Here is a 24,558-nt window from a genome sequence, read left to right on the forward strand (position 1 = left end):
TCAGACCTCACGCCAATAGTCACTGTCTTGTTTTAGAGCTACGATCATCCCAGAACAAGTCACAATGCTTTTAAGTCAGTTAACATGGCTTACAGCAGAAATTTACAAGTGGAAATGTAACATTCCTTGAAGAAATCAGAAGCTCTATTACAAGAGGATCATATACATCACCATTAAATGGTACTTTTATCTTCTGCCAAATAAAGAAAAACCAACCCTTTCTTACTAGTATTAAAATTCCATTTGCTTTAGGAAAAAAAAACATACATAAAACAACATTGGTACATTTTATTTCAAAAGTTTGTTGTCTCAACTCTCTAGCAATATGTTAATACAGGTTACGGCTTGTCCAAATAATTATCAAGTGGCCTGTCACATTCTTTAACTTTTTCAACAGTCTCATACATATACTCACATAATAAGAGATAAGGCTGAGCCAAATTAAACAAGGGCGTCACATGTAAACTCTGTACCCTGGAGCCTTCCAGGAGGATTAAGAACTGCTGACTGGATCTCAAAGTACCTGTCCTATACTGCAAAATTAGAGCAGTACAGTCTGTAACAGGGCAGCACATGAGATGAGATCTTACACAAACTATAACCAGGGCATCGTGCTACAGCAGGGGGCACTGCCTCACCCCTGTGTACTGGTGGTCTGTGAATACATTATGCATCCATAGGGCAATGGCATACTCATTAGTCAGGATGGCAGAAGGGGGCAAATGCAGAACTCCACTTAGTTTTTAGATATATAGGACAAGCTCCCAACTACTGTTCGTAACTTTTATGATGGGTTTAAATGCATTCAGAATCTTAAATGCCAAGCTCTCTGGGAAATTATATATTTTTAAAGACACACAAACAGGAATAGCAATGCCAGAAGTCCTCGAGTCCAGGAAAATCTAAGCTGATTGTAACAGACTGAAGACACAAGCTTATTCCCTAAGGTTTTCTGTTTTTCCTCTCCAAATAATTATCCACAATAAAACACTTTTTATTTAGGCTGTACAAAGATCGTATTACAGGAAATGAGACTTAAGCAATGCCATTGTGCACATATTATTCACTGGTTCAATTTGTGCACTATCCTTTTCAACGGTCCTTTTGCTTGGGAAAGTTACTGCTCATCTGCCCATGGCTGTGCTCCTCACTCTTGTCTCTGAAATAAAGGGCCAGACTTGGCAGGCCGCAGGGGCAGGTCAAGTGTCTGATAATTCACACAACAGAAAATGGAAAGCTTACAGACTTCAGTCACTACCTCCTACAAATACTGACTGCTACAAGAGTTTGGGAAGCAATGGTTTCCTTAAACAGATGTATCCCCTGAATGGACAATTCCAATAATTTATGTATGCAACAGCTTACTTCAGCGTATTGACCAGCTATAATAGCCTAATATACTATGCATAGCAAGGCTATGAAACAGCAGTTCCTGCATTCGACTGCAGCTAGCAACTAAACCTTGGTATCGCTAAGGAGGCAACCCTGGAGATACGGAGTACAGAGGCTTCACAATATTCCAACTAAAGAAACCACCACTATCGGCAGTCTGAGCTTGCACAGCCTCAGTCCCTGCAGGTTTACAAGTGTTTTCTATTACTAGTTCCCTTTTCCTGCCTCTATTATTACAAGCAACATCCTATTTTCTGATTTATTTTGGGACAAAGTTTGAAAACTGGCTTCACTGTGAAAGTATGTTTCCCATCCAGTAACCAATGTAGTTCTTTTTTCTAGTCTCATGTTCTCAAGCTCCCTTGAAACACGGGTCTGTATTTCAGGTAGGCTGAGTTTTGACAGAAGTTTCAGTACAAGACAACAGAACATGAAATTGTGGAAGCCTTTCCTCTGGAAGATGCAGAGACTGTTGCTAACCATGTTACGAGCACAAATCTCATTGAGACGCTAATTTTAAACAGTTCAAGGACAAATTCCCACGTTCTTTCTAGCAAGATGAGTTTTTGTCTGCTGCCACAACAAATCCCATCAATTTGAACTTAAAATGTGTTACTTATTCCCACTTGTTTTCGTTCTTCAAAGGCCAAAGCACAGGCAGCTCCACCACTACAGCATAAAAATCAAGCCACCTATCAACTCAAGACTCCTCCTTTCAGAAAGGACTTCTAAATGAAGGGAACAAAATAAAGTTTCTTATTTATTTCAAGTAGAATGACTACAGAGAAATGACTCAGCTTAGGTAATGAAAGTTAATGGAACATCATCTGAAATGAAGACTGACTCAGTAACACATGAGACTTGCTAATCATTTGTTAATCTCCAATTCAAAAACCCACTAGAAGTACTTGTGTAGTATCAGTGAAACAGAAGACTATACTGGTTGGTTTTTGTTCTTTTTTTTTTTCCCTATTGGGCAACAGAACAAGCTTTGAAATAGAATGTCTTCTCCCAGTATTTGATAAAAAGATCAGTAAGTGCTGCACACACCAAAGGATTAAAGACCTGTGAATCAGGACTTAGTAAACTTGCGGAACAATGATTTTATCTCACTAATGTGCAAGACTAGCATCATACTTCTCATTCTTTGGATTTCAATTCCATGTGTTGACATTCAATGTTTACAGGAGGCTCTTCCTCCTCATCCTAAGCACATTCCACCTTAACAGCATTCTCTCTTCTGGGACACCCTTCTTCTGGAACAGAAAGGCCTGTAACACCAGGAAGAACATGTGGAAATTGAAAGAGACTGAACAGTGGATTCTTACAAGTACAATTATGTAGACCACAGAGTACAAAAATAACACATGAATGCTCTGCAGTGCTCCCTTAATTGTTGTTAGTGGCATAAAGGTTCTTACCTGAACTCATCGATCAAAAAATGTTTTAATAGGTTACAATTGAGCATTTGTCTAGAAAGGCAAGCCTCTGAACATGAAAAGTATGGACACAGGTGGTAACAAACAGGACAACTTCGTACATTCTTGATGACTAGTTTGGTAATCAATTTTTACCCCACATTCGCCAGATGAAGTCATTTCATTCTGTAAAGAGCTGTGTCTTGCACACAAAATACTAAATACCTACAGCTAACTAAAACTAGATGAGGAGCTCGGTACAAAAGAAAAAAAAACCCAACACCTCTATTATAACACTGAATGAATTGCCTGCTAGAGAAATAGCCTAAATCAGCTTCCTCTAGTAACACCCAAACCCTACAACAAAACCCTCCATATTAAAACTTTTCACACCAGAAAGAAAGCTTAGTGAAGAGCCTGTTCCTTTCCTCACTTCTGCAGCTAACACTACCAGCTAATACAAGTACTCTGCTTGCCAACATTAAATGCTCAGTCATTGCAGAATCCAACTCAGTAACTTTCCCCTTCACTCTGACAGAAGAGATAAAAATCAAATGATTTGGGAGAAACATCCAAGACCTAGATGTTTAATATACTCTCAATAATAGCAGCTTTAAATAGATCAATTTATGTTAGTCCTACTATGCTTAACACCATCACCACATACTGCAGTAAATTCTGGAGAGAAGATTCAGTTACTCAACAAGGAACATCTTATCATGCTGCTATTAAGATACACCTACATTAAAGACTTAAAGCTCTAGTCTTACAGCTACAGCATAAGATCACATGAAGCTAATCTACTGATTCATCAGCTAATACCTCATGTAGATTTGCCTTTTTTTTCCAGTAAGCAGTGAGCTATACTTGCCACAAAACATTTCAGCCGCTCTGTAGTAAGGCTGCTGTGCTAGTTTAAAGCTTAAGCTAAAGCATTTCAGATATCCCAGAAAATACATGAATCAACTTTTATTTTTTAAGCAACAACACACACTATTTTAATACAACCCACACAGTTAAGTCAGGTGAAGAACAGTCAACTGAACAATCATCACTAAAACATTTCCATTGGAAATGTGCTGAAGTTCACAAGTGTCTTCATTACCACCTTACTGAAGTTTTCTTATGTGTTTCTAGTCTACACACCACATGTTTCACACAGTCGTGCAAATCTGAACCCAATTTTGAATGCTGAGGTAATAGGGAAGTCCATTCACTGCAAAAATACATTTTTCACAGAAGAGCCAGGCTGGGTACGACCAAATACAGCAGGATTCTTCATGGGAGTACAAGTGGGTTAGAAACCATGAACCTTCAGTTGTTCTTCCTTGACAATGCCAATCTACAGGAGAAAAGCAACACACTTCAGTAAAGCTTCCATGCGGAGGATATTGTGGTATCAAGTCACCCCAACCTTCTACTTTGCTTAAAGAAACTGAAATACAGTATATACTCAAGAAAGCAGTGTTCTGTTTTCTGGATTGTTTCTGGGCCACACAGAATAATCTACTACACACAAAATAAAATCCTGTCAGATGTTGGATTTGTTCTGTAGTCCTAGCATTCAGTCTTTGATGGTTTAGAATCCCTGCATCATCATTTACATCAGTAAGATAGTGGAGGCAGCCTCTTCCTCTACAGTAGCGTCAGTCTTAAAATTATGGTTTGCATCAAGCACTTGATTTACAAATGAAGAACTTGAGTTGCACTGCCAGAAAACAAATGGTATGTTGCAGCAGGGTAAATGCACTCTAAAGCAACTGTTTTGCTTGAGGTCTACTCATCCTGCAAATGTCATTTTATTTTTTGGCTGAAAGCATAAAGGAACTATAATAGACAACTTTAACTGCTTAATTAACATCGGTTTCACCCATTATACTATTACTTCTAGACAGGTTTAGAATACTGCAAGGTATTTATCTGTAGTTCCTCACCTCCAAGAGGAATTGGCAAATGTTCTTCCTCTGGTCACCTTGAAGCTGGATAACTTCACCGTATTCAGGATGCTCAATCACAGTACCATTGCAAGCAAATTTCTAGAGAGAGACATTTATATTGTAAGACATCTAATGCACATTATGATTTTGCTTAGTAAGCCTTTTCAGGAGAATTCTGTCACAAAAGCTGCTCACCAAGTTCTGATGCCAAGCACAGCAAAGGCTAGATGTACTCTAACCTCATTCTGAGAGCAAACAGAATGTGTCTGATGATATACAGAGAGAGAAAAACCAAGCTGCCCATAGGAAATTCAAGTAAGAAGAGGATTACCTATCATGCAGAAGGAACTAGCCAAATACTAACTACAAGAACAAAAAACAAAGGCCTAAAGTAGTCTTTCAGCTCTGCACTAATAAAAATAAAAGCTATTTTTATTCTAGAAAAACCTCAAGACCTCTACCTCAATGGTAACCCAACTCCAACAGAAGCAGGAACGCAGAAATAATTTATTTCAAAATGATCTTGTTCTTTACATCAACAGTGCCAGACATTTGTGAAATTTAAGAATTCAGAATATTCTTAATTTTATTAACAGGAAAAAAATGTTTAGTTTTTTAGCAAAAAGCAAGCATCATTGGACACCAAATAGAACTTTAGAGAAAGGCAGGGGAAGGGAATCTCAAAAGTGATGTCCACCAGAAAGAATAATATAAAACAAATGTCTTGTGACTTAACATTAACAGCTATCATAACTCTCTCGTATATTATCTTTATTCTTAAATCAAATCAACAACTTCACCTTTTTGAAAGCTTTCACAAGTTTCTTCTTGTCGTAGTCATCTGCAATTCCCTGAACGGTGGTTAGCGTCTTTCTTCCGTTTCGCTGTTGGATCCTTATATGAATGTAATCCTCAGTCCCTGCCGGGAGTAAGTCGTCGCCCTTTGTAGCATCAGCAAAGGGGTCTGCAAAAAGAAAAAGATCCATCTAAATCCCATGGAAGAAAAAAAAACCAACAAGCTCAAAACCCAACAATTTCTCACCTCACAAAGGTCTTTTTTTAAGGGATGATTTTGTTTTTTCCTCCTGTTTCAAAATCTGTTAAAACCAAACTACTTTTCTAGAGCTGTACTAAGTCTTACCTAGCCTACCAACTCACCATAGTGCCCTTTAATACCTGCCTGGATATAACACTTTTCAGCCACAGTACTACTTTACTGCACTATTTATTTCTTGTAAACTGTAAACTGCAAAGCTCTGCACCTGAAATGAAGGTCCCTACAGAGTATAAAAAGCACGTAATGTTTCAGACAGTCACTAAGTATTTTAAGTGAAAACAAGTATGTAAGGTGGTCATATCTTTTTATCAGATCAACTGGTAAGTACAGAAAAATAGAAAAACTCTTGCACGAACACTCCTTTACAAGTTCAGAACATAAATCTTAGGCCACGACAACTACCGCATTACCAGCATTTTCAGTCACAGATATAATTCCTAGCTCTTAACATAAAATGCAGCAACAGACACTATCAGACACCAGAAGCTTTCTCTGAACCAGCCCCGCTTGGCCAGTCACTTCAGGCAAGAACCGTAACAAAGTTATTTAGGCTTTAAACACAGAAATGTCGACTCTGAAGTTCTTCTAAGGTTAAATGTACCTAACATAGGTGAAACAGGAAGGCATTGAGGAAGAAGGGTTTCCGGGTTATGGAATCATAGAATCATTATGGTTGAAAAAGACCTCTAAGATTACCTATACCAGCCAACAATCCACCATCACCATGCCCACTAACCATGTCCCCCAGTGCTACACCTCCACGTTTCTTCAACACCTTGAGGGACGGTGACTCCACCACCTCCCTGGGCAGCCTGTGGCAGTGCCTGACCACTCTTTCTGATAAGAATTTTTCCTAATATCCCAAACATCCCCTGGTGCAACTTGAGGCCATTCCCTCTTGTCCTATTGTTTGTCACCTGGGAAAAGAGGCCAACTCCCATCTCAATACAACCTCCCTTCAGGTGATTGTAGAGAGCAATAAGGTCTTCCGAGCGTCCCCTTCTCCAGACTGCACAATCCCAGTTACCTCAACCACTCCAGTCCCCTCACAGCTTTGTTGCCCTTCTCTGGACACGCTTCAGGGCCTCAATGTCCTTCTTGTAGTGAAGGGCCCAAAACTGAACGCAGTATTCAAGGTGCAGCCTCACCAGAGCTGAGTACAAGGGGTCAATACCCTCCCTGCTCCCGCTGGCTACACTATTTCTGATACAAGCCAACAAGCCGTCGGACATCCTTACTTCTGTTGCCCCTTGTTGGGGGCACAGGCCGGGCAGCTCGAGGAGGCTGCGAACCGCAGCGCTGGGAAATGGCGCTGCACAAGGGGCCCCAGCGGCCCCGACACCGACCGGGGCCCGTCTGGAAGCGGCTCCGCGGCTCCCCGGGGCAGGCAAGGGCGGCCGGCGGGCTCTTACCGAAAGACTGGAGGTTCTGGATAGATGACATGCGATTCTGCGGCGAGAGGCTGGCGCAGCGGGGAAAGGCCGCGGCTGGCTCCGCTCGGGTCACGTCTGCGGCTCCGCAGTGCCGGCGGGGGCGGGGAGCGGGGAGGGGAGGGAGCGGGGAGGGCGGGGAAAGAGCGAGGGGAGGGATAACGACAGCACAAGGAGGCGGACGAACCTACAAGGGGAGCAGACAGAGAAACGAATAAGAGGAGGAGCGAACGCCAGCGGAGAACAGCGCTCAGAGCCCCCCGCGGCACGCCGCTCCACGTTACCGCTAACGAGCAGCGGCCGCCGCTTCCCCTCACAAAATGGCGGATCTGCCGCGCCGCGCACCTGAGCGCCCCGCCGGCACCGCGCTCTTCCTCACGGGAATGCGAGTTCTCCCCGCCCCGCCGCCCTGGGGCGCGCGGTGTCGCTCCGTGCCGAAGGACTACAGTACCCAGCGTGCACCGCGCCGCCGCCACCGTCCGCCGGGGGCCGGCAGGCTAAATTTTGTGTCGTCTGCGCGTTGTGTTTGCAATACGCTGCTTCCCCAGAGAAGCCCTAGGTCACCAAGGCCCCTTCCTCTTCAGATAGTTTGGGAATACAGGCTCTCTGTTACGCTTAACCTTAGGCCTCAGCACCCAGGGCTGTGCTGGGGGAGACAGTTCACCCTACATAAACTGCCCCTGCCTCCCTGGCTGCTGGGGCTGCGGTGGTACAGATCTGCACCAAAAGCTCTGCTTTTCACAGAAGGTGTGCTTTGGTTACAGGGTCTCTGTATCTCAGTGTGTTTGGATTTTACATCATCCCAGTACAGGATTCCCTCTGTCAGGCAACCATGCTGTAACAAACACTCTCCAGCATACCGTCAGCAGTCAGTGTGACTGACAAGGTCTGATCCTCCTTGCTGCCTCCCTTATCATTTGTTGGTCAAGTTGGTGCCACTGTATGGTCTTATTTATAGTTTTCTTCTTTCCCTACTATCGTTTTTCCTTTTTCTCCACTAGAAATGTCCTCGATCAGAGAGCCCTAAAGGAACTAATACTCTACCTCAACGTTTCTTACTTTCCTCCTTGTTTGTCCAGGAACTAATAAACAGCTTTAAAAAGAAATAAAACTGTGTAGTATCTTTTCTCAATATAAACTTTAAAGGAGAAAAAGCTTCTATAGAATTGGTTGCAGAAGTATTTATTGAGTATTTAAGATCCATATGGATGTATATGAAGGAAGAGGGAAACACAGGGTAGACAGATTTGTGCAATTGTTCCAACAACACTGGAATGGTAGATTGAAATAGAAAGAGGGAATAATGTTTTGTGCTGACTAAGATAACTGAGGGCCTGGACAGGAATATCTTGACAGGAAAGAGTGTTATGGGAAGTGTGTGCCAGAGGTATTTTCTAGCAAGAGTGAGCATCCCTTTTTGTATCTCTGAACACAACATTCACAATGAATTATTCCCTTGGTATTTCTCACTCTAGCAATCCTCCAGGATCCTCAGTTTTCTCTGCTTTGATGTTACCTATCCAGATTTAGCACCAAGTGCAGATGACATTCATATCGGCGTAATCCTGTCTTTAAATCATGTACCCTGTCGTATCCCATTAGCTTCTTTCAGTGTTTCAGCACAGTAGGAAATAGAAAAATCTTTTCAGGAAAGCATCATGCAATCTCCAGCACATGGAGAGTGATTTAAAAATATTGGCAATCTTGATTTTATCCTCTTCTGGTACTCTGAAATACATAACATATCAGCTAAATTCTGATCCGTTGCTCAGAAACATCAAAACGGGAGGTAACCAAAACCCTTGATAAGAAACTGAACTGATGATGTGCAAGACATAAAAAACAAAGCTTCTTCCCTATCTGCCATGGCTGCTCAAAACTAACAGGAATAAAAAGCAGTAAAAAGATAGTAGTTGTACTAACAGAAATGAGAAATTATGATTTCTATACATACTTCTGGGGCATAACTTTTAAGGCAAATCCATTGTGGATTTCTTGCTAGCTAAACCCATCCGATTTTGTCTTTACATTTTATACTAGCAAATCACTTTTCTATAAAGGTAAATAAATAGTATTCTTTCCTACATGAAGCTCTCCAGCTAAGTTACACAGGTTCAAAATTAAAGACTGAGTTTCTATATCATCTGTAGCTTTTGCGGGGAAAGCTGAGTGATTTAAATTAGTTCTGACTGTTTTATACCAAATGGCACAAACTACCTTTGTATTAAGTTCAGCCATTCTCCTTCTGGTCTGGACTGTACTACAAGTGTGACTTTCGTAGAATTTGTTAAATGAGGGGGTGTACCACACTAATACTTTCTTTTCACTCTCTGTCTCCTTGCTTTTTTTCCCCTTTTTTTCCTACCAGTGATTCATTTTTAAATTTCTAAGTTGAAAGAGTAAATAGTAAAAACACAGCGATTTTCAAAATATGTGGAGCACATTGGTAGGCTGCAGCTGATTTGCAGAAACTTTTCCTGTTGGTTTCGTCTTTTTTTCTGCAATGTTGGCACGTTTTTTTTTTCTGTTTGTTGGAATAGAAGATGGAAATCTGCCAAAAGTTGATTCCACTGAGCACATAGTACTTCTGAAAGATATACCAAGATTTTTCTTAGATACTGCCTGATCCTGTGTCAGCATACCTCTGGTAGGTTGCCAGCTCCTGTGTGCAGAGAGAAAATGGGATAAGAAGATGCTCAGCATTTGTTGCAGTACAGCTTCCTTACTGGCAATTTGAATACCTTTCACATAGTTTTGTTTTTCAGAATAGTCTTGATGCTCTTATGCTGAATAATATCTTATTATGTAAGTACTGCTATTGAATCGGACTTTGCATAGAGAGTATGGTCTGAGTAAGTCTGAGTAAGCACATCAGAATCTGACAAACACGTATTTTTGTTCATTTCATTCTTATTCACATTTGTCCACCTTGTTCTCTTTTTACCTAGAAATCTCTGCAGACCAGAGTATGTCTGGTTAGCAGACACAGTTACAGAACTGACACCAACTTTGAGTGCCATTCTGTATCAGAATTCGGCATGCTTATTTTTTAATTGCTGTTGGTAGGTTCGCTGTCATTGATTTAAAGCTGTGAGATTACACTTCGAAAGGATCTCAGGTTGAATGGATACCCACACATGTTTCTTGTGTGTTTTGAATAACATCTTACAGCCTAGAGGCCAGTCCAAGTATAGCTGTTGCGATGACATTGGTCATTATGGTTATGTTTTGGACTCCTTCTAAAATCTGCTTCTTTTCCTTATTCTTGTAGTGGAGAGTGCTGATCATTAATGTATTCAGCATCTCTCCTCAGAAAAAAAACAAATTAAGTGCTCTGTGATCTGTAAGGACAAAATAAAATAAGTTGTATAAACATGATGGTCTGGTGGGGATGGTTGATGGAGGGGGAGAAAGCAGCACCGTGCATGTGGATTGCCAGCTCTGTTTTGAGTAAAACTGAGACTTTGTGGAATAATCTTTTTTTATTTTTTAATTAAAGAGGCTGCTAGTGCTGCTGACGGCGCAGCCTCTTGCAGGGCTGGTCTGGGTCATCGTCACTGTTGGCCCTTCTCTTAGGTGGCTGCCGGGTCCTCCCAGGGGGTTGGCCAGGAGCAGAGGAGCTGTTGCCCAGAGCAGAGGGACCTGCTGCTGTGTCCTGCTCCATCTCCGTATGGGGCTCCTCCGATTCCCTCGGGATGTGCATAGCGGGGCAGTGAAGGGGGCCGCCACGAGGGACAGCCTCTGGTGTGCTGGGCAGCTCCTCCGTGTTGGGACTTGCAGGCCGTGAGGTGAGGGTCACTTGTGGGGAGGCTGCGGGGCTAGGAGCGGCCACAGGGCTGTCCTCCTGCTCCCTGGACACGTCAGCATCCTGGAGGCCAAGCTGCCTATGGGCCTCTTCACCGCACTGGCACACAATGGTGTCAGTGAGTCCCTGGATGAGTGTCTCTGCTCTGTCCTCCAGGAGAGGCCACACCTGCTGGACCAGGGCCTCGCTGTCCAGCCCAATGCTGCACAGGGCATTCAGGATGATGGTCTCTGTTGACAGTGCTGGCCACCACTGTGTCCCAAAGATGACTCGCAGCTCTTGCCGCAGCCAGGGCAGCACAGGGTCCAGGATCTGCCGGTGCTGCCTGAACAGAGCTGCCCAGACCTCAGGCAGGAGACCACCCACTATAGGCCCATCCTCTGCCTCCTCAGCCTCCTCTTCATATGCTTCTTCAGGCTGCAGCTGCTCTGCCTCTTCAGCCTCCTCTTCATATGCTTCCTCAGCCTGCAGCTGCTCTGCCTCCTCAGCCCACTGCTCCTCTGCTTCCTCAGCCCCCTCTTCATCTGCCTCCTCAGCATCCTGCTCTTCTACCTCCTCACCCTCCTGCTCCTCTGGCAACAGCAGAAAGGGCAGAGGGGATGGCAAAGGGGACAGCGAAGGGGATGGCAAAGAGCTGTGGGGGCTGTAGCCAGGAGCAGTGCCTGCATGGAAGCAGGCAGGTACTGGCTGTGCTGGGGGCCAGATCATGAAATCCAGCTCATCATCATTGTCCCACTCAGCAACTTTGATGACAGTCATGACCCTCCTACAGAGAGGGCAGCTGTTGTTCTGCTTGGCCCACCGCAGGATGCAGCCCATACAGAACTCGTGGCAGCAAGGTACCGCATAGGCAGTGTCCTTTCGCCCATCACGGCAGATGGGACACATCCATGCCTGCTCTGCTGCCATGATCTTCACGCTCTGGCCTGCTGGGGACTGAAGATGAGGATATCCCCTCTCACCAGCACCACAGTGATGAAAGTTGCGCACTGCAAGAGGGAGAGAGGCCACGGTCAGTTGCTGTCCCAGGATCAGGCAGAAGAAACATCCCAGTCCATCAGCAGGAACCCCTCCTGGCCCCATGCCTGGGCTGCCCCCACACCCCCACAGGGTCAGGTTGTGGCCCTGGCCCTGGCAGCTCCCCGTGTCCCAGCACTCACCCCATGGCCACCCTGGGGGATGTGTCCCAACCCAGCTCACCTCCGCTGCTCCGCGTGCGCCTCGCAGGACCCTGGCTGCCTGAGCCAGGCAGGCCAGGGAAATGCAGGTGATGGCTGTAGGGATGGGCACTGAGAGCTGCTGCCCACAGTCCCCAAAGCACAGCCCAGCACCCAAACCAAACGCTCGTTCCACCTCCAGGCTTCGCACACACGCTCAGCAGGAGTCCAGGCACGAACAAACTGGACCAGGCTCTGCCCACGCCCAAATATGCGCAGCAAGGGTGGTGTGCTCACAGTCCTTCGCTTGATGATGTCACCAACTGTTGCTCAGTGATGTAACCGCTGTCCATGTGCCCACACAGCACTTGGTGTCTGGGACACTGCAAAGCTCCTTTATAAGTCAATCATTCTTGAGTGGCCACCACTGTGGCCGTAGATCTGTGACAGTCACGGTTGCGAAGGTTTCCAGCTGCACCTGGCTGCAGACTGTTGCACCAAGCAGATGTGGCATAGCAGCAAGCAAAAAAAAAATAGGTAGGAGCAGTTAACATAGGCATAGAACCCGTGTGGAAGCCAGATTTGTTGTTGCTTCGGGTTAAGTTTCAGATTACATCTAATTGTTTGAGAGGCCAGGCTGGAGTTAATCTCAGTCACTGGTATCTACTAGACATCAGTGCTTGAACAATCGATTGGGAATGATAGTCCTGCTGTTCCCTGACTAATGTATAACCTGGCAACTGTTGTGCAGGAGAAGATGAACATCTTTTCTAATTATCTTGATCATGGCTTCAAGCTATTTAAGTGCAGTGGTTGCAAGGCCTGGTTATGAATAGCAATTAGAACTTTCCTTTTTTTCAGTTCGTCTGTCAAGCAGTATGTGAATCATTGAAGGTTATTTGTGACTGGATCAGCTACAAGGATGAAATCCAGGGATTCATTGGCATGCAGATGAAAAATATGATATAATGCAGCCAAAAAGTTCACTTTTGTGCAAAATGCCATGCTAATTCAGAACCCTAGAAGTACCGCCGGATGTACTTCAGCTGTCCTTCAGGAGCAACAAGTAAGCCAGATAGGGAGGATAAAGGTTCTTCCAGAGAATTGCTGTGTTGTAAACTTGGGCCAGGAATACCACGAGAAAGCTGTGTGTCAGGAACGAACAAGTTACCTACACAGCAGGGACTAAAGCTTTGCCTTAATTTAGGACTGAATGACATCTGTCATGGCATGTGGTGGGATGCCCTTACCTTCAGCACCCTTCAGTCATCTCTGCAATAACTGGAATGAACAACATTGTTTTTTTTCATTTCTTACACATACTGTTCTAGTATATACTACAACTATTTTAATGTTACAGAACCCTTACATTTGATTCCCAGGGAGCCATTTCAAAGCCAAAAATTCTCTTAATTTAATTGGAGATTGCTCGTGTAGGCAGATCCCCTGGACCTGATCCTGCGATCTGCCTTTCCAGACCAGGGCAGACCCTGTGCTGACTGTCCTCTGCATAATTGTCTTGGACAATGATGGCCTGAAGTACACAGTGTTCAAAGAACAGCTTAAGTTGTCTAACAAAGCAATTGTGCATGAAGTGTGCAAATGGCACATGGTAGCCATTTCCTAATTTCCATCTTGTATTCCAGCATCACAACCACTTAAGAAACAAATTCTGCAGCTTTCCAGTACCAGAGGCATGCCTTTAGTGGCCTAATGTTGGCATCCTGGAAATAATGTCCATATGCTGGAACAAAGTGTTGGATGCTTCAAGACAGGCCAAAATATTTCCAACCTTGATTTCTTTTCTTGAACCGTAATCTTCCCTGCTCCTGCTGCATGACTGTCTGCTATAGTCAGCTGCATTTGGAAGCCATGCATACTGCAGTGCTGTGCAGAAGGCTATGTGATGGAGGGAGGAAGAATAGCAAAAGTTTCAGAAGAAACATTCTCTCTACCTACACTGTCAGCAGTGTGGTTTTGAAGGTGGCTGTAACCATGCCAAGCCTGGCTTGTATTTTTCCATCTGGGATCTAAGTCTGGTGCAGTGTGCTTAGGGAGATTGGCTGATGCCCTGAGCTGCCCCTTAAGCTTGTGCTAACTGGGAGAACTGGGCAAACCTGCCACCTTGCTAGTGGTAAGCACATGAATATCCAGTCCAGCTTCCTAGAGATCTGGGTCATATGCTGTTTGGTTTAGCTTTTTTTTTTTTTTTTTTTTTTTTGACATGCACATCCTTTCATTTGAAAGCTATGGGCATTCATTTATTGCTCCATGATGAGCAAGACAATAATTTCTGTCTTAACCACTAGATGGTCCTGTTTCTCAAAGAAGAAAATTACTCCATAATACAGCCAGTTCTGGCTTTTCTTGGAACCTGAATGATATTAGTAGAGAATGCCTTCAGTGTAATTCCACACGTAATTAACAGCCACATTGCTTGACATGGTTTTCTGAAACTCAATTATTGCAGCTGGACATCTCCTCAATCATAGATTAAATATTTCCTAGTTAATGTCAATCAAGAATTTCCAGACAGAACAAATCCCTCCCTCTCATTCAAAGATAAGCCAAATCAGAATGGCGACATTTTACTACTTCTTTTCACGTGCAGAAGTCATGCTCTACTGCAGTACAGAAAGCAGGGCAGATTTGTGGCTCATGGAGACATTCAGCACCATGGCATTTTCAAACTGTTTGCATTCTGGTATGCAAAACAGTGAGAGTGGTGGGCTGGAAAAATAAACCGTATTTCTCTATCCACTTGCGTTGAATGTGCTTTGGTGGTTTTCACCTTCTGCCTGTGAGCATGTGTTCAACTTCTCCCAAAACACAGAAGGATGGAGGTTTTAACGCTGAAACTTCTGCCCCTTCACTACACACCAAGCTGTCCTCTAGATGATCTTCCTGAGTCACTCTTTCATTAACTCCCTTCTTTTGATCACTCTTTCCCAGTTACTCCCAATTAGGATTGTCTTCTGCATTTCTGTGAAGCCTTGCTTTCCTCAGCCAAACCATAAGCATTGCTATGAACAGAGTAATAAAATAAATGTAGATCACAATAATAAAATAAAGATCACAACTGCCTGAAAAGACTCTGAGAAAATAGAATTATTTATTTGAAGCTTCTGAGTGTTATATACAGCACTGAGGTAGTTCGGTTGTGGTCTGCTGGAAAAAAAATGACACCTTACAGCCAGTGAGGATGGAGTAAAATAGTACTTTGCTAACAGATATGCCTGGGGAGGCTCATTTAAATAGACTGTCTTATAGCTGACTAGTTCTCATTGCTTAGAATGTTTTATAGTAATGTTTCATGAAGGCAGAAAGACCAAAAGCAGAAATGAAACAATACTTGGAACTGGCAAATGGTGTGCCCAGGGTAGAGGCATGGACATGATCCTTTTTGTAGCTAGGGGAGAGCTGGCACATGATTTTGCAGGTGCTGAGAATTTACATGGGTTCAAGAAGCAACTGAGAAAGAAAAGGTAATCCATTATGGGTTCCCTGCTACAGAGATACATTTGGCTTGAGAGATCTCTGAAACCACACGTCTCACGGGCCTGGGAGAGTATTCCTGTGGGGAACATCAAAATATATTCCCCTTTCTGTAGGGTCCTCCTTAGGTGTTCTCTGCTGGCTGCCGTCAACAACAGGATGTTGCAGTAGATGGACCTGGGGCCTGAGTGAAGGCAGCTGGGCATACTAGAGCATTTTAAATGATGGCTCTCCTAATAATCATTCTTCTTTGTATGGCATGCTATTTTTCAGGCAGCATTTATCAATAAGCAGCAAACCACGTTAACATGAAGGTACTACACAGTTTTATTTTATGTGGTCACTTCCATGTAGGTGTAAACCAGGGAAGATTATCTCTGCTCTCGAAGGGCTCACATTGCAGTGGCAGTGGCAGCCAGACTAAAAAGAGTAAACTGGCTTTTATTTCTGCTTTAAGATGACAGGATCCTTTAGAAAAACAAGAATAGGTGCTACGCATCCAGGAGAGAAAAAGCTCTCACTCCAGCAATTGCTCACTAGAGATCAAGAAATGATACCTACATCTTCTGGTCAAAATGAACAGGTAGGGAAAGATCTATGATGCAAAACAGTGAAGGGTTTTACTTACTGAGAAGATGCTCTCTCCAGGTGTGCACACTGAATTAGCACAACGGAAGCACAGCCAGCGGCAGGCTCTTGGGTGCAGATTGATTTTTAAGTAGGGGGTATTTGCAAGGTTCAAAGCAAACATGCTAATAAGAGGTTGCTGAAGAAAGCATGTATATTGATTGTGTTAGGTGCAGAAAGACCTTTTGTGCTAACACAGACTTGAAGTGCTCTTCATATGCTGCTATTGTACATGATCCTAAGTAGCCTGAGTAAACTCTTGAAAACTTGGATAAGGAAGACACTTCTTTTAGCTGTTAGTAGGTGGAAACTGGAGAAAGGAAGAGGATTTCTTAGGCTTTACTGTGTGTGTTCATGCACATGCACGTAGAGAAAACTACTGCACATAAAGGGTAGGTTTATTTTAACCACTCGAATTAGTGATCACCTCCTCCCATGGGCAGAGACAGAGGTGGTGGGGGGTTTATCCAGTTAATGAGTAAGTCAGGGCAAGGCAAAATTTCAGTCATTTTGATCATTCCTTGTACAAGTGTCTCACAAATTGCTCCCAAGCATATATAAAAAAATAATGAATAAGAATAGGTTTTAAAGTAACTCTTGGGAGGTGGTTGCCGTGAAATAGTGCCATTTGTACTTAGAGGTTTTTGCAGCTGGGGGCATCCTTATAGAAAAACTGAACAACAGCTCTTGTTGTTGAACTTAGAATTAGAATTAGCTAGGTTGGAAAAAGACCTACAAGATCATCCAGTCTAAGAACTTCCTTCTGATGGCATTGCAGTATTTCCTACTCAGTCTCAGCTTGCAGACTGAGTCACGTTTCAGGCCCAGCTGCTCTGAGCGGAGCTTTATGGAGGTGCTCGCTGTAGATACACAGCCTCACCAGGCGCTGAGCAGGACCCTCTGCCTGCACAGACTGCTGCAACTCAGCCCCTGGTCCCCGGGCAGCCCCACAGCCCTTCACATTTCAGCCTCTCCTCGGGATTGTGGCGGAGGAGGGGAACACCTGGCAATGGGAGTGCTGCAAAACTTGGTGGTAAATACAGCTGTTAAGCAGTGGATTCTTAACAGCAAGAACTGTGCTGACACATTAGTCAAGAGAAAGAGGAAAAAATAGCCATGTTGAAGAGATGGCTACTGCAGAAATGCAGAATTGCCCAAGATCTCAGCCTTGTGCAGATGGAACTTTTCCCTGCCACAGCCCTTATCCACACGTACCTAGGCATGCTGCTGAACCGGGATGGGTTCAAACAGTTGCAGAGCCTCACACATGTGTGGGCCAAGCCAGCCACGGGTCAGACGAGAGCTCGGTCACATGTGGCCTCAGATGGGGACAGCAAGAAGAGGAGCACAGCTGGCACAGGGCATGGGGAGATGGGTTCTGCCCTATGCTGAACATGGCAGCTGTGCTGCTCCAGTTTGCCCGTGGCCCCGGTCGCTTGGCACTACTCTTGTCTCCTGCTCCCTGCCCTGCTCAGTTGCTCTCTAACAGAGCCTCACTTCTCTTCCCCTCCCTTTGTGAATTTAAATTTTGCTCTCCAGCACTTGGTGACGTCCTCCTGGCACACCTCTTGGCTCCCCCTGCCTTCAAGCCCACTTCCCTGCGCTATAAAAGCCACAAGCCCCCTGCTTCTGCTGGGAGCAGCGTGCCCTGAGGAGCAGCCCTGCCGAGCACAGGTGAGTGACTCCTGCTACCTGCTTCTGCACCTCTCTCCTGTGGATTTCCTTTTTCTTTCAGCTTTTACTTTTCTACACTAATGTACATAGCTGTGCTCAGTCCTGAGCACTTTATCCAGTGCTGGCAGCGAAGCTTGCAGTGCTGAGGAAATACAGCTCTGCAGGGATGGTGCCCGCTGGAGCCTGAAGCACGGCAGTGATGGGAGCCCTGCTCCCAGGCCTACAGTTACCCCAGGTTTGAGCTCTGGTAGAGGTTTCCACCACTACTTTCAAGCATGAAAGCTGGTTCGTTTGCACAGGGGGGAGGTCTACAGTTGCTGGTCTCGAGTAAAATGCTACTTTAGGGCTTAAAGAATTTATAGCACTTTGTCTTCTGTGAAGATCCACAGTCTGTTTAGACCTGATGGACCTGTAGCAGAGCTCAGGTTCAGTGCGCTGCATGCCTGGTGCCCAGCAGGAGGGCTGGGAGGGCTGGGCTGCCCCCGCACTGCTCGGGGCTGGCACTTGTGGCCAGAGCTGAGAAATGGGACCTAGGTGTAGTGACTTCCTTGTGGGCTTAGCTGGAAATAGAAATGCGTGCTTTGCTATGACTTTACCAGTGACTTGAACGTGCTGTAACTTTCTCCTCTGATATTGCTCAGAATTGCCAGGCTGCTCTCATAGATGTTGCTCAGCCAAAGTGTAAAGGCTCTTTCTGCACAGGAATAGAGCAGAAGTGACAAATTGACTGCATCGGCAGAGGTGCCGATTTTGTGCTGTGCTTCAGGAGCAAAATTGTTCCTGAAATTTTTGTGTCACATTTGGTTGAAACTGGTGCATTTTTAAAGCTTTTTGGTGACGGTTTAATGGTTGGAAATGGGGAGTAGGCAAAGAGATCATATGAAGTCTTGTTTTTCCCAGTTTTCCCTTTGGAAGAAGGCTGGTGGGCTTTGGGATCAGGAAGATCCAGACCTGAGGAGATCACAGGGCCAACACAAAGGCCTGTGAACAGGTAACCAGGGCTTTGTACTTCTCTTTTGTGCCTAATGAAAGGTGGAGCTGGGGTTAGAGATGCTTGATGTCATTTGGGGTCAAGTTGCTGGCATCACCTGTGCCTCAGTTTCTCCCCATATAAGCAGAGGTAGAAAAATTAGGAGGAAAAATTAGGGAGGATCAGAGATGCCAAGCCCCCCGATTATTTGGGCATTGCACGTTACTTAGTGAAGAGCCATGTGCTTCACTGAAACCCTAACCAGGTCAAGGGGCAAACAGAAAGTTTAACGCACTGCGGCACTCTGGGAAGTGTCCTGAGTGGCTGATTCAGGCACGGGACCAGTTGGTGGATGCTGAGACACAGCATTGCTTAGGAAATGCCGTGTGCTAAAAGCTCTTCCCTTTATTTTTGCCATTTGCCACCAATGAGTTCCCAGAAAAGCTGTAGACAAAACCAGACAATAAGTAATGCAGAAAACCTGTCGGCAGATGTGTAAGCACACAGGAGAGATTCCTTAAGCACCTTTGTTTTTTGTCTCACTGAATTTAGAGCATTGCTAAACACGGAGCAACAGGAGATGTACACCAGCTGGAGCTAGTGCACAGAATGCATCCCATGTTGTTTTACATGTTAAGAACGTTTAGTACTGATTGTCTTGAGATATTCAGCGTAAAAAATCAACTCACTGTTCTGTTAAAATTACTGGCTAAAATCACTTTCTTCTAAGCTAAGTAACTGCCAGAGTGGGGAAAAAAAGCACCTGGACTGAACACTAGGGGTTAAGGAGCTTTTGACTTTGCATTGCAATGAAAGACATGGTCAGATCCTTTGTTTTTTTCTTTTGTTGCCCTTGCAGCGTGCTTGGGAACAACTTGCATCAAAAGTTTTTCATTCCTGCTCTGCCCTCATTAAAAGTGAGCTAAAATTTGAGCGTAACAGTGCTGAGGCAGAAACGGGGAAAAAATCCCACTCTTACAGAGTGAGCAGCCTCTGTGTGGGCATAGCCAAGAGTATTTCCTCTTGCTCTGTACCTGTACGTCTCCTCTAAGTGATGCTTAAGCAAGCAGGGCTTCTCCTGACTTCCGCAGGCAGAGGCTCCAGACTGTCAAATACAGTCTGATTTTGCACAAGGTACGCTCCTAGCATTACGACTGGGAGAAATGATGTGACGATGCTTGACCGAAATGCCACATAGACAGGGCGCAGTGGTAACTAGAGCCCAGCATCATGCACCTCCTGGGTTTTCCCAACCCGGCACCTTCTGGCAGTTGCATATGGATGCATTTACAGGGAGAACTAACAGTGGAAACAAAACTGGAAATCGCACTTTTGCCAGCTATCTGTGAAAGCTGACATAGGAAGATAATTCCCTTTCAAGAAGCTTTTTCTAATGCACTTAGATGTAAAGAGATTGTTTAAAATATAAATGTGAAAGGTATTTCACAGGTGGGGAAAGGGTGATGGAGACAGTGGCCAGAACACACTGATGGCCAGTGGTCATATGGAAGGCCACGAAGAGAGTCAGCGGTAACCTCAGGGCCAGGACTCTATGTCCTGCGAAGCTGTGCCATGGGCTTTCACGGATGATGAGGAAAAACTCAAGCTGCACATCTTAACTCAGTAGATGGTTCACTGCAGTCTTTTCCTTTAAACAGAAATACTCAGGACATCCCCAGTGTCAGTGCTTCACAGAACTTAGTCATGAAATGGCCCTGATAGGAACATGCTGTTACAACTGACATCTTCCTTCACCTTGAGAGCTTTGTCCACTTTCCTCCTCACAGCCTTCCTACCACCGCTCCATCATGTGGCATCTGATCCTGTGGACACCGCACCCCCAGTGGTCACCAAAACACTTAAAGCTGGTCACTGTCTACGTGCTGGTGCTCTTGGTATCGCTCAGCTTTGCTTCAAGACAGAGCAGACCTTTTAAACATCAGATAGACAATAGAAGTAAGTATGACTCTCACCTGATGCAATGTGATGGTGACCCTTTGGCCCCTGGTACATCAAGGGATCAGGGTAAGGCTGCCAGGCAAAGTTCAGCTGCAAATCCTTGCGGGTGTTTCTATGGTAAAGTGATGGTGGGAGGTCCTGCTCCTCTATTTACATTTCTAAGAGCATATACAGGTCTTAAGCTCCACTTCATAGCCCTGAATTTGTCAAGGGAAATACTGTAATTTTTTTATAAATATCAGAGAAGACATTAATGTACAAAAGACCAACAAAGTGCAAGGCAGTTGATATTGACTACTTAAGCAACTTATTTTCAGCTGTGTTCTGTAGATCTGTGTCAGTTCACAACTACTTTTAAGAAGTAATAAAGCAAGCAAGTGCCAGTGGCTTAAATGTGCTTTACAGAGATCTTAACTTCTGTCTGGAAACATCAAGTTGTCTGAAAATCAAAATACAAGTGGCTGAAGCATGCTTGTTCAGAAATACTGTGAGGAACTGACCGGAATGAAGAACAGCTCTGTGTGTCCCAAGCAGAAGCTAACAAACAATCCAAAGTATTTTTGGGAAAATCTGTAGCATGAAATCTAACCTTCCCCCAAGGAGCAAAGGCTCATGGCTGAATGTGTAGTGAGCAAGAATTGGTTGTGGGGAGCAAGGCCTGTAGGCTTACAGGGGCACAACCCTGTCCTTTCAGAGAGAACTGGAGATGTGGGCAGCCTTGGCTTTTAGGTCTTTGAGTGAAAGTCAAGAAATGACTTGCGATTTGGTGGGCAGCAGGATGTTAAACTCTGTGTGGAGAAATGTACAGCCACAGTGGATCTTTTTGTTTGGTTTTCTGAGTTCAAGCAGCAAAACTCACAAGGGAAAATCCCTCTGCCTTGTGTGAGACTTCTGTGTGATTCACACACTTCATTATGCATTTAAAGTCCCATTCCTGACATCCGTCTGTCTTTGGAATGATTTGGCATTTCCTTGGGGTAGCATCACCTCCAGTGTTTGTGCTTTTTCCCTGACGCTGTACCTTAGTCTCTAATACAACTATACCCTCTCCACACTTGCTGCAGAACTAAACCAGGCTATAAAAATAAGTCAACTATGAGTGCATTTCAAAGAAAAAAAGTCATCCATAAAAACAACTAAAGGAGAAAACAATAGGTACTTTGCCTTATGTTAGAACTGCAGATTGCAGACCAGACAGATGACAATTATTTTTACGTCTGAACACTCTTCCTGTGTGCCCACATGGCAAGCACAAAATTCTATGTCTGGCTGCAGCCTTTCCCCTTGTTTTTTCTCCCAGGTTACAGATTTGCCGTTTAACACCCTTGAGGTGTTCAGGAAATGCTGCCTTTATGTACAGTAGTAGATGCTTCACCCAGCGCTTTGAATTCCAGGCCCCGAGATCGACCCCTTTTGGTACGTGGGACGTGGAGTTCGACCCATTGGTCGGTTTGGGAAGAGGCAGCTGAGAGGCGGCAGTGGAAGCTTGAGGCCCATGAGCAGACGCCTGGATTTCATCCTGAACGCCTTGTGGGAGCAGGAAGTGTTGGACGCAGAGGACAGCGACTGGTGACGGCCGTGTCCCAAGGCACTGACCTAAACTCTGCTGTCTGAATTGCCCCTGCCCTGCACCTCAGGGCTCTGCTTTAGCCCGGCAGTCCTATGCTGCTCCTCTCTCTGCTCCTCCTGCAAGTTCCTTCAAGAAGAAACACATTCAGGATGCAGGTAAAAGACAATGCATTGACACCAGCAGTAAGTGTAACTGTAGCTTTAAAAAGTGTTTCTTGCCTCTTTCACCTTCACCATTCCCTTCTCTGAGCTGTGAGGATGCTGTGCACTGTAACATTACATTTACCCAAAATCCAAAGAGCTCCTGTGCTGGGATTTAAACTCAGCAGTGTTAGTGTACCATTAAACCTTCCTGTCACATTTTAAAGTCAATGGCTGTTGCTGTGTAAAAATAAAAAGCAGTGGTTGGACAAAAGAAAAAAGGCTCTCACTAATGTTTAATGTACCTGCATCAACGGCATGAAATCTGTAGCTTTTATGCAGATTGTTAGCAGTCACTTGTGGGAATGCAGCCCTGAACTACGCTCTGGCCTTTTATGATTATTGCTGTGCTGCTGAAGATACATTAATGAACAAAAAGGAGCTTCTGTCAAAGATAACTATCTTCTCTCTGCTGAAGGACAGAAAATTAAAAAATAATAATTATTTAAAAAATGCAAGGTTTTGCACTTGGGTCAAGATAATCCCGAATATGTACACAAACTAGGAGAAGAAATCCTTGAGAGTAGCTCTGCTGAGAAGGACTCAGGGGTCCTGGCTGACAAACAATTTAACATGAGTCAGCAGTGTGTATTTGCATCCCAGAGGCTAATGGTATCCTGGGCTCCATCAAAAGAGGGGTGACCAGCAGGAAGAGGGAGGTGACTGTTTCCCTCTACTCTGCCCTCATGAGGCCCCGGATGGAGTACCGCATCCAGGCCTGGGGCCCCCAACACAGGAAGGATGTGGGGCTTTTGGAGAGGGTCCAGAGGAGGACCGTGAAAATGATCCAAGGGCTGGAGCACCTCTCCTGTGAAGACAGACTAAAGGAACTGGGTTTATTCAGCCTGGAAAAGAGAAGGCTGTGGGGAGACCTGATTGCAGCCTTCCAATATTTAAAGGGCATTTATAAACATGAGAGAAAACAACTTTTTACATGGGTAGACAGTGATTGGACAAGGGGGAATGGTTTAAAACTAAAGGAGGGGAGATCTAGATTAGATGTCAGGGGGAAGTTTTTTACCGAGGGAGTGGTGAGGTGCTGGAACAGGCTGCCCAGAGAGGCTGTGGATGCCTCGTCCCTGGAGGCGTCTAAGGCCAGATTGGATGGGGCCCTGGGCAATCTGATCTAGTACTTGATCTAGTGGTTGGCAACCTTGCCTGTGGCAGGGGGGTTGGAACTTGATAGTCCTTGAGGTCCCTTCCAACCCAAGCCACTCTATGATTCTATGAAAATTGGCTAATTAAACTCTTCAGAGTAGTTTTGTGCCTACTGCAGGTAGGCGTGTGCTGTTATCCAAAAGAGATAAGGGCCTAAATGGTCTGATGCCCTTTAAAACCATGTTGTTGTTTTTAAGAACATGATCTGATCAAGCTAAAGCCACTCTCTGAGCACCACAAACAATGTACTAATGGCAACATTGGTCCACATCAATAAGCCTTGTGTTGTGGCTTAATACGCATGTTTGCCATGGTAATTAACTTTGTTATACTCATTTTAGAAGTGTTATTTGCAGTATGTTTAATCTTGATAACTACTAGCAGCAAGACTATTCAAATGCAGTTTAATCTATGGCACGCATCCAGAAAAGACAACTTACAATTCAGCTAATGAACGATCGTTAATGAGTCATGCTGCAGATGACAAACTAGAATGAACTCGCATTCCTAGTTGTGTTTTGTTAGAATTACTACTAAAATTTAATAACGGTTGAATTAATTATAGCAGATAACTCAACTCTGGTTTCTGTTTGTGAGTGGTCTGTCAGCGAGGTATGGATGCTCCACCTCACTGGAGAATGACCTGAACTGGAGGTCTTAGGGAGTATTTCTCCCTTCAGCTGAGCAAGGGGACTCTCAGTTGCCCATC

General features: G+C 44.6%; 3 protein-coding genes and 1 long non-coding RNA gene across 4 annotated transcripts; 2 read left to right on the top strand and 2 right to left on the bottom strand.

The window, feature by feature from the left end:
* EIF1B (eukaryotic translation initiation factor 1B) lies at positions 274-7,598 on the bottom strand. The gene is made up of 5 exons (XM_021387806.1): positions 7,519-7,598; positions 7,217-7,421; positions 5,548-5,711; positions 4,745-4,846; positions 274-4,152 (listed from the first exon to the last, which is right to left on the bottom strand). Exons 2-5 carry the CDS (start codon positions 7,245-7,247, stop codon positions 4,108-4,110), a joined length of 342 nt encoding a protein of 113 aa, XP_021243481.1. The 5' UTR covers positions 7,248-7,421; positions 7,519-7,598; the 3' UTR covers positions 274-4,107.
* Positions 9,338-12,364, bottom strand: LOC110394807 (E3 ubiquitin-protein ligase Topors-like). The gene is made up of 2 exons (XM_021388832.1): positions 12,240-12,364; positions 9,338-12,028 (listed from the first exon to the last, which is right to left on the bottom strand). The coding sequence occupies exon 2, from the start codon at positions 11,946-11,948 to the stop codon at positions 10,740-10,742; it is 1,209 nt and encodes a 402-aa protein (XP_021244507.1). The 5' UTR covers positions 11,949-12,028; positions 12,240-12,364; the 3' UTR covers positions 9,338-10,739.
* On the top strand, positions 12,646-18,977 carry LOC110394809. Its single transcript, XR_002435904.1, has 3 exons — positions 12,646-12,733; positions 17,858-17,992; positions 18,893-18,977. It is a non-coding gene; the product is annotated as an uncharacterized LOC110394809 (long non-coding RNA).
* Positions 20,563-23,172, top strand: LOC110394808 (prolactin-releasing peptide-like). The gene is given in 3 exon segments (XM_021388833.1): positions 20,563-20,723; positions 20,725-20,918; positions 22,316-23,172. Coding segments are annotated over 3 exon segments (408 nt in total). The 5' UTR covers positions 20,563-20,688; the 3' UTR covers positions 22,495-23,172.

This window comes from Numida meleagris, chromosome 2, assembly GCF_002078875.1.
Source record: "Numida meleagris isolate 19003 breed g44 Domestic line chromosome 2, NumMel1.0, whole genome shotgun sequence".
In the NCBI taxonomy this organism is placed as follows: Eukaryota; Metazoa; Chordata; class Aves; order Galliformes; family Numididae; genus Numida; species Numida meleagris.